The sequence below is a fragment of the Limulus polyphemus genome, unplaced genomic scaffold (assembly GCF_000517525.1).
Source record: "Limulus polyphemus unplaced genomic scaffold, Limulus_polyphemus-2.1.2 Scaffold312, whole genome shotgun sequence".
NCBI lineage: Eukaryota > Metazoa > Arthropoda > Merostomata > Xiphosura > Limulidae > Limulus > Limulus polyphemus.
In genome coordinates, this window is record NW_013665922.1 from 540,501 (window position 1) to 551,515 (window position 11,015).

The 11,015-nt window shown below is 30.6% G+C and overlaps 1 protein-coding gene across 1 annotated transcript in view; it reads left to right on the plus strand.

The window, feature by feature from the left end:
- LOC106457288 (nephrin-like) overlaps nt 1–10,665 on the plus strand; it is a 37,195-nt gene extending 26,530 nt beyond the window's left edge. Inside the window, exons 8-10 of the mRNA XM_022383147.1 lie at nt 5,024–5,112; nt 9,796–9,917; nt 10,263–10,665. Of these exons, the coding sequence (XP_022238855.1) occupies nt 5,024–5,112; nt 9,796–9,917; nt 10,263–10,313 (262 nt within the window). The 3' untranslated portion in view covers nt 10,314–10,665. The remainder of the gene's footprint in view (nt 1–5,023; nt 5,113–9,795; nt 9,918–10,262) is intronic.
- The last annotated feature ends 350 nt before the right edge of the window (nt 10,666–11,015 follow it).

The window sequence follows — 11,015 nt, forward strand, 5'->3', positions numbered from 1 at the left end:
ATGAGTAATAAAATCGAATCGGGTATATGCGTGCCCCACGCTCAGCATCGCTGGCGCACAAAAATATAGCTAATAACAATGGAAAAAAATAAAAATAAAACAAAGGTCTCATATATTAATTTACTCTAATCCTGCCTAAAGGAATTTCAGTGCCGCGGCTATTGAGGATTCCCTCTTGTTTTTTTAACGTTTACTTTTATGATCTACGACTCTAACCCGTTCAACAATACTTTTAGTACGCTTCACCGTGCACTGTTCCATTATATTGTTGTGGTTTTATATTTCTTTGGTCACTATAATTTAAAATCAATTTTGTAACCTGTGACGTTCATAGACCTTGAAAAATGCATAAGCCGAAACGTCGAGTAGAATAATCTATATTAATCAATCTTAAGATTGGAAGGAGAAACTTTCAATAAGATTTACTAACTATTGTTCAAGTTATTTTACTAGTTCAGGTATAGCATCAGATATTATTTAAATACTTTGTGAAGCAGACATATTTGAATTATTGAAATGTTTGTGAAACTTCAATATATTTAGCATAATATAAACAGTCTAAAAAACCTGAATTATTCTGTTCTCTTTTCTTATATGAGAAGTATTATCTGAGTTGTTTCGTGTATTTTTGAAAAAAGGCAACTCCTAAATACGTCGGTGAATTTTCCAAAATACTCTTAATAACGCATTTATAAACGTTTAATTACAGTTTCGTACGTTTGCTTCTGTTTTCTTTTTCAGTTTACAGTTATTTTACATGAATAAGGGTCAAGTCTGAGAAATTGGATGCGTTGACCTTGATTGTTAAGTCGCTTAAGTAAATTTTTGCCCATGACTTGAAACCCTACTATTTCATAACCTTTTTATTAGCGATGGCGCTTATGATTTTTAACTTAAGCAATTTAACAATTAAGGTCAACGCTCATAGAAATTAAAATCACAAGAGTAAAAGGGTTAATATAGGAATCCCGTGTAAGTGACTTTATTAATAATTTTGGTAAACATATGTGTTTTGTTTCTTCCTAAGCATCAAAGATAAAATATTGTAAGGAAGTGTGACAGAGTCTAAGTATCTCAGTAGCATTACAACGCAACTAAATTTTCCATATCAAAACCACTTAATCTTACCACATACATTCTGTCAACTTATACAATGTGGCTCAACAATGTATTTTACAAAAAACATAGAAACACTCTTTGTTTATCCGAGAACACAGCCTTCACCAGACAGAAAAGAAATACGCAAGCTACTGCAATTGTTATAATGATTTTTAATACCGTTTCAGTGCATTTCAGAATCGCATATGGCTTTTCTTATAAGCTATGATTGACTGTTTATCCAAACCATTGTTATATAAGGATTTGTTTGAAGTTATGCACAAAGCTACACAATGGGCTATCTGTGCTCTGCCCACAACGGGTATCGAAACCCGGTTTCTAGCGTTGTAAGTTCGCAGACATACCGCTGTGCCACGAGGGGGGGTTGTTATATAAGAGAGAGCAATGTGTGCGTCGTTATATAAACATTTTCTTTGTAGAATATTTCGACAAATGTGTATGAAATACAAGCTCCAAAGCCAAATTCTACAAGTTAATTAGTATCATTTGAAAATAAAAAGTAACCTCTTATTTTTTTTCACACCTGAGAAAAAAATGAATAATAAAATAATTTAAAAAATAGCATATGTAAAACATTTTCCAAATATTAAGTAATTATTTATTATGTTATGGTCTTAGTCAATGATAATAACTTCCTTAAACATTGATTTTTTGGGGGATGATCCTATGATTTGTGGTGGTTACCTGATTGTAACAAGATTCTTTATCGATAGAAAAATAATCAAGTCATTTGTAATTTGGCAGCACAGTAATTGCACGTATGTGTGTGTGGACTCTTGGACGATTTCATCATAAAACATTTACTTTATCACCGAATTTCAATAGAACGTGAAAATCTCTGTTCAGGTTATACCATTTGTTCTAATTTCACATGTTTTTATCTTAAACGTAATTTGCCGTTATTTTTTTTAAATTTCAATGCCATATGTTAATTTTAAATGTTTCAAGCCAGCATGATCTTTATAATTTTGAGCAAAATAAATTTTGGAAGTCTTATCGGTTTGTGAAACCTTAGCAATGATGAAGATGTTTTATTCAACATATTTTTGTGTTTCAACACTGTTATACATCGTTATATCTTAGTGATAATTCTAGTACATAGCAGGGTTTATTTTTTTCTGTAGTATCACGTGCGTACAGGGTGGATATGTCAAATAATTTAAATGAATATGTTGAATAGTGGTGTTTAGAAATTGTTGAGCAATCACTTAAGCGAAAAACAAACAGAACGACAATTAAATGGTGATGATAAGATTAAGAAAGAAGTATATTGGTGTGATTGATGTTTTATGTATTTTTTAAAGTTAAAAACAAACTAAGGTTTTAGGTGAAATAAAGTACTATATATGTGTCTTTCCTTGTAAGTGCGAGTTCTTTTATAATTAAATATACCATTCATGTTTTTAAGTTTTTCTTCTTTAAGTAATGCTTCTGTGTATTTTCTTCATCCAAAATATTGCGTTTTACAAAATATGGTTATTGTAAAGTAAGAGTGACTATTGACTTATGGTGGTGGTTCATGGTTTTATAAACAATGATATTTTGAGATTTGTACGATGCATTCTTGCGTTCTGAGATACATATATGTGTATATGTAAAAATGTCTTTTTTCCTCAATATATATGCCCCATAAACATTGCATTAAAGTTGACGAACTACATTTATTAATAGGTATTAGAGGCATGAACCATAAAGAACTGGATAATAACGGGCATTGTTATGCAGGCATTCATAGTGTCACATACTGTTGATGAGAAAGACATATGTGCAAAAAGTTATCCGAGTGCTTTGCCATATTTTAGTGTTAATTTACTAGTAGCTATACAATATTTATCTGTTTTGTAAATTTTTGACTGCGACCATATTGTACATGAATGTCAATGTTGTAGTAGATATTGTTCTTTAGTTGTTTAAATACTTGTTTTTTTATGTTTTGCAAGTGTTTTAAAAAGTTATCGATGTATGGTTATGGATACATTTTTTGCTAAGAGCAGTGTTTTAAGGTTAACTAAGGCCTCTGAGATGGAGTTTTCTGCGTAACAATTTTATAAAATTGTCTATAATTCATCTGTTATAATATATATTCAAATTATATGGATAATGTTAAGTATAATGAAGGAAAGATATTTATATACATGGTTTTGCTTACATGAAACTGAATTTTTATTATTGGTGATAGTGAAGGAAAGAGTTAAGAGAGATAAAACATTTACTGTACTTTTTACAACTGAGTGGTTCATGAAATAATGCAAATTTAGACAGTTTTTCGAGTTTATTGTTTTACATACCATACTTCTAGTGGAAAGCCTCGTTGGTCTATAGACATTGTGAAAGGTTGTACTTCAAGCTCATGCATAATTACAACTGCTAAAACAAAGGCCACCCTGTTAGTAATTACAATTTTTTTTGTGTGAAAATCGTCTTCAAATCTAGGAATCATATTTCACAGAGTACATTTTAAAGTCGTCCTAATAGCGTTAAGACTTTTATTCTAGTAAGTATTTCTTATAAAAAAATATATTGTTAAATGATGCTACGAAGCGCTAAACATTTCTTGAGAATGAAATACCTTACTATATTAGATTTAGGAAAAAACATTATTAAGTTATTATTTATATGTTTATGTTTTCTTGAAGTGTGTGTGTTTGCTTTATTACTAGCATGTAATATATATTTATGTACATGTGGTTTGAGTTTCTTTGTGTGTATGTAGTGATATAACATTTGTGATGTATATATATTTTGAAGATTTAACGATACAAAATTTGACAGTATGTTCACAACTCATAGAAGTATAAAAATTAAAAAGGATAATAAAAACATCAACCAAGGAATTTGTTAGGTTCAATATAATTTAAGAAACATGCTCCTGTCCCATTGGAAAACGAATAAAAGTCCAAGAGAAACGTCTATGTTTCACATAAAATAGTGGCGCATGGAGAAATTGTATAGACTTAATACTTTCAAGATAACTAGGGAAACTTTCATTCCTTTATACAAAATCCTGCTTTCCTGTTTGCCTTCATTAACGGATTTCTCCATTCCAAGAAGGTTTTTCAGTATGTTGACCAAGTTGGTGAAAATTTGATATTGCCCGCTAGCTCAATCACTGTTTGATAGACCTTGTAGATTAAATTGTAACGGCGACAGTCGATAAAGAGTATCTTCTGGACAGAAAGTTCAATTCGAAGATAAAGTGAAAATCAATTGAACATAAGTGAAGCAAGAAAAAACTGTATGCAATTCGAGGACAGATAGGGATCTATTTATCTCTATGTGTCATTGGTCACCAAAACTAGTAGTTATCCACTGGAATCCTGGAAAATGTTCTTCCTCTTATAACATTACTAAACTGGATTTCTATAGTCACTTGATTAACGGAAACGAAGACAAACTAGGAAAGAAAAAGAGGACTATTATATAGAAATTGAAATAAGAAGAAGACTGGCGAATGTCTTTATCACACGGTTTTGTTAGTAATGGCATATACTCGAGCTTATTAATTTTCATGAAACGCATTGAATATGTCTTCAAATTATTTTCTTATTGAGCTTTCCAAACAATTATAGGAAGTTACTTTAAATGTAGTAATTATCTTAATAAAATAAAAATCATTAATCCATTGTGCTTTGCAGTGTTTTCCAGAAGAAAGAAATATTGACTTTTCACTTTAGGCTTTTGGTATTTTACAATTAACCATTCAGTAGCAAGAATTTAAAGAACAAAACCAATTGTACTTCAGGAAATAGTTTGATAAGCTACTTTTTTTGTCATATAGATAAAAGTTGAATATAAAGTTAGACAATATCCCTTTGCATAGATAAATTATTTGCATATATTAATGTATTAAGGTGAATTTGTAGTTTTAGTAACTCAGTTTTTTTTTATTATTATACTCAAGCAGGCAATCATGTCCACAAGAAAATATCGATCCGAATTTTACCAGTAAAATCAGGTCAGAAGCTATTACCACTCCAACTGAGTTATCTCTAGGTAAGATGAAAAATAAATATTTTGATCATTTTAAAGTGCGTAATGTAACGGGATATTAAAGCGATTTTTTACAAATATTACTACATTCTTTATCTGAAATGTACTGCGTTATTGGTTTAAAGAGTGCGATAGTAATTTATTATTTTGTTGATTTGTAAATTCCTTTTGTTTTGGCGATTTAACTTGCCAATCGACTGGTAATATTAGTATAAGTCAATCTGGAAGCACATGGAAATTAAATGAGATACGAAAAGAATGGGTTTGCCAAAATGGAATTTATAGTTGTTTACTTAGAATCTATACGGAAAAATGAGAAAACAAACACAGAAAAAACTGTAATATATTTGAATGGAATAAATGGACAGAAAATATATATAATATAAAAATCTTCACAAAATCGCAATATAAATTAAGTAACTGATGTATTCATAAATACAAATAAAAAGTAAAAAAAAATCGTTTATAGATTGATATAAAGATAATTTGAAAAGTGAACTTGTCAAGATAACGTAGATTGAAAGATTTTAAAGAAGAGTGTTAATACTTATTCTATCGATTGATTCATTTTTTTAAAGGTGTTAGAATATATAAGATCATTACTGCTTTTTTTTAAATAATGGAGTCGGGTTGGCTTTCCAAGAGATAGAAGTGATGCTGTATGTCTTTATTTCAAAGAAGGTGACGTAAATACAAGATAATTACCAACATATTTCTTTGCTTAACACTACGAGTATTTTTTTTTATCAAATAACAATTTGAGTTTATGGGCTCAAAAGAGATTTATTGATTGATTGGAGAAAAATGGATGTAGTACATTCCATTGCAACTTTTTTACAGAATTTTCTAAGGAATTTCATCATATTCCTTATGAAGTGCTGTCTTAGAAGTGAATAAATGAGGGTGTATATTACAAAATCATCAATATGCTGCTAAGAATATTCTCTAAAAGATATATTGCCCAAAAAAATAGTACGATATTAGCCAAATTATTTTAATCATAATGTGTATTTTTGCGTGATTAATAAGGTTTTGATTTCAATGGGAATTAATTTATTGGCAAGTTGTATGTAAACTGTAAAGATATATCTGACAAGTATAACTCACTATTGTATCATAATGATGTTTTATTTACATATGTTTTGTAATACAAAGTGTTGAGTACGTTGACGTCATGTCCCAAGTTCTTAGGAATATCATGTAACGGGATATATCGAGATTTATCCTTTATACCTGTACTGAACTATATCATTTAATTTAATCGTGTAGGGGAAATAAAAACATGGTATTGCTGTGTCTGTGTCAGGAGACCAGACCATAGCATGGTCCCGCTCTTTCACAGCATCTGAAGCATACAGAACTAAGTGTGGGGTCAGCATCTTCCCGGTAGCTGCATAGATTGTTCTGTGCCACTAATTCTATGTTTATTAGTCGCTGAACATCTTGACCTTTCTGAAATCCATAAGAGCATAAGTCACGCATTTTCATAACGCCAACCTGCACGCACACTTTGCTTACACTTCACTTGCGTCTTTGTGCAAACGTCACTTTAAATTACTTGATCTAAATATACTAAAAATTGTTTTATTATTGCACCAACACAATTATACATGAAATACTAAGCTTTATAGATTTTGTTTTCAGTTTTGGCTCGTCTTTGTTTTATAAGTTTCTTATATATTTTTTTGTCTCTTTTGAGAAGATAAATACGAATTCTATACGCAACACACATATATATATATATATATATACTTAACATCTTAAAATAAAAACAAATTCCTAAAGTTCGATTTTAGCTGTCATTTGTTCTGCATTTTCTTCTGTGTGTCAGTCTCACAAAAAGTCCCTTAACATGTTTACTGGTGTGAGAAATTCAGGTTGACGCTCAAATTTCTTGAAATTTACACACCCTAAATTTACAAATGACCCTAGGTCCAAGATGTTCCACGTAACAAATAATAGCTGACCTTAACCAACAGATGAGGAAGAGTACGCACGCATATATGAACTTAAATGTTCTAACATATAAATTAAATAGTTTGACAATAGGTTCGGACCTATTATTCTCCATGGAGTTAGAATTTTATGACATACATATTATACAGTAACTGAAATGGTACACATATTAATGTGTAAAGGTTAGCTAGAAGTAAGTAAAAGGGTTAATTCAACTACGTGAAGAATGTAAGTGATTACTACTTGCAGTGCAATGTAACATTATATGTAGTAAACATTTGTTTAGACTATTAAGACATGTCATGGTATGCTGAAAATTTTATCTACAAATATAAAACATAATTCGGTTACAGCATATAAGAATATGTTTCCCAAACTGTTTTCGAAGTCGTGTATATAGTGTGAGATGTAGAAATAAGTTTGTTTGTAATTAAGCAAAAAGCTACACATTGGGCCGTCTGTGCTCTGCCCACAAAGGATATCGAAACCCGGTTTCTATCGCAGACATTCCGCTGTGCCACTGGGTGGGGGAGGCTTTAGGAAATAAGTTTATGAAAACACTTTGTCAAGGGTTAACTAAAATATTTTTTTCTTCTCTAGATCTTCAGAGTAACTTATTGTGACAAAAAATATGTTTTAATTTGACGAACATATATAATTTATGCCCCCCCCCCAATAGCACAGCGGTATGTCTGCGGACTTACAGCGCTAGAATCCAGGTTTCGATACCCGTGGTGGGTAGAGCACAGATAGCCCATTGTGTAGCTTTGTGCTTAATTACAAATAAACAATAATATAATTTATGTTTTATATTTTTCAAAGATCCGCAACAACATAATGTGAAATAAACATCGGGAGACACTTAGAAGTATACAAATTGAGATTATTCTATTCTTATTGTTTAATTATAGTAAATTCGTTTTGGAAGTTTGGTGTACAGAATACGATTGATAATAACATTAAGAGTGAAATTAATACAAATATTTCTCAATAACATAGACGTGCAAACTATACAATAATGAAAATAATCATGCAAAAACACGAAAGATTCACATCCAGACGCCACAAAAACTAGTAATGGAAACTAGACAGTTTATGTAACAGTGCAAACATTATCACAGACCATATAAAAGATATAACTATTTGTGCAATACAATAATATCATTTTTTTATGTGAACTCTCTGCCTTATGCAAAACATTATACCTTCTCTCCATGCTGCCTTACAATTTATCAATGTGCAATTTGGAAGTTTTTCCAAATCTCCAGTGCTATCTCTCACAATTTAGCCAAGATTTTTGATCGTCTTTATATATTCTCAGTTTTACATGATTTCACACAGTCAAAAGATGATTATTTCGAAACTTTGTACTGGTAAAACCACAGTTACCAGTGTTTCCTTGGAGTCTTTGTTTTCTAATTTTCGTTTCATCAAATTGCTGTATGGTTTAGATCGTTATCTTGTTGGAAGATACATTCCTGGCTGATGGTTCGTGTGCTTGAAGAAATGACATAAATGAAAATATGCCTGTATGTGTCATCTCTCAGGTTGCCTTCAGGTTTATGTAGATTACTGATACCATTGGCTGAAATGCAATGGTAAATTTGTATCTATCTTTCACCAGGCTTCATTCTGGATGGTGTATATCGACTACTATAGCGTTCTGTTTTCCGCTTAGAACAAACCGCCGTTGATTTTTTGTCTAACAACTCAAAGTTGGATTAATCTATAAAAACCACACGTCTCCAACTAACTGTCTTCAATGCACTTTTTGTTGTCTGATGAGCATTTCAACCTTTTGATTTAGTTACCTCTTATAATCTACAGTTTTCGAGCAGCATCACGTCCACTGAAACCATTTCATGTTACGGCCTGTCCGCTCTGGAGATAACATTCACTACTATATTTACAGAAATGTTATTGGCAAGCTCTGTCCTCAACACTCGTTTGTCTTAACAACTTAACATCACTTCTTCAAAGTTTGGGGTTTTTCTATCACTTTTCGATTATTAATAGTGTTATACACGTCCTACTGAAAAATAATGTTTTCTCCATTTTTTTGCCTGGATGTCCTTGACCTGTCTTAACTGGATCATACTACTGGAATATATGTGTCTTTATAGTATTTGTACAGATGTAGCACATTATGATTGATTAGATAACAACCAATCATAGTGTAAGTCATCAGCAGGTGATTATAATCTGGTGCAATAATTTTTTTCTCGTGATAGAAGGTGTCATTCTCGTATTCATTGTTTTTATTGAAATTTTCATCACTGTTTTCATAATCGCTTTTCAACCATGTATATAAATGAAATGGCCGTAAATTGTGAATCACATGAATAACAACAAAATATTATTTTATTGATTCAATGATAAATAAACTAAGTATACAAATGTTGGCGTATTTGAACTAAAATATGCACACGGTGAAATGCATACTTTCTTGAATTACATAAAATAATCAGAACATGTTTTCTCATGTTATGATATATATTTGTGAGTGTCTGTACATAGATAAAACCCCATTAAAACGGTTTATTTTAAATTATTTCAACAACTAATATTGTCTCTAGTTTCCACAGTTTGATTAGAGAATCGTCAGATTTAATTTAAAATCCCATTAATTATTTATAGCTCGTTTTGTAAATCAAGAAACTGAATGTTGGTTTTTGAAATATTTTGCTTGGCTTAACCTCTTAGATGTACTTTATAATGTTTATACCGCAGGGAATGGAAATATACCACGACGACGAGAAATTGATACATTCTACGGACTCGAGATGGATGATTTGCCTACACATAACATCAACCCAATCTTCAAAGGAGAAAGTAGCAATTTAGAATATCCAGTGAGTTGATTTTGATTCGTCTGCTTAATAGAACTCCAAAGGAAAAGCAGTTGATGTAATAAACATTACAAATTGTACAAATATATTAGTTCAGTACAATATTATCACATACAAGCTAACAGAAGAAAGCAAGCGTTTTCATTTCAAAAGTTTTGACGCTAAAGTATTCGTATGTTTCAAATTATAGGTTAATTAAAAAGTATTATTAGATGCTTATTTACTTTACATCTCACGAAATGAAGTTCATGTTTCTAATATGTGATTATTTTCTATGATGTTGTATATATATGTGGATAAACTGAAGTGATATTGTGTGACTTCAATTTCATTCTTCTTTGCTCTCAGCTGGATATGTGTGACACATCAGGATGGAGTACTACAGTGTCTTCCGTTTGACGTTAGGGAAGAATCATGATCAATCATGTAACTGTAATGTTGTAACATTTCTTTCTAGAACTGTAAAATTACAAGTGCCTGCAATGGGAAGATTAACAAAAACAATTGAATGTTAATGTGTACAGTTTGTAAGGATGCGATTGGAGGAAATTTTAATATTGCCATTTTGTGTTGTTAAATAAGAAAAAGGATAGTGCTTATAAATTTAACTGATAATATATCAGGTTATTAACATTTTAATTAAATTAGGAAAGCTTAGGTTATGTTATTGTAAATGCGTCGAATAACACCAACCTATTCTGATATGTTTAACGTAGTCAAAATAAGACAATTAATATCACGATGTATGTATTCATTGACAAAGAAGGAAATAAACCAAACTGATTTGTTCTGGAAATAATATTATTTTTTGAGACTATTTTTTCTTATCATTAGTTACTTTAATTGGGAAAGTAGACAACAACCAAATGTAAGAAAAGTATCATCAGCTGATTTTTAGTTATATCTCTCAGAAATAAAATGAACATTGGAAGCTAACTTTGACATAAGAATTTAAATCAATATTAATAATTTTATCTTTGGAGGAAATGCATCAATCAATTACATTTTAAATAAGCCTAAATAAACTGTAATTTCAAATATAATGCTGTTAAAATACAAATATTAAAACGAAGTTATATGCGTTTCCATTGATAATTTTAA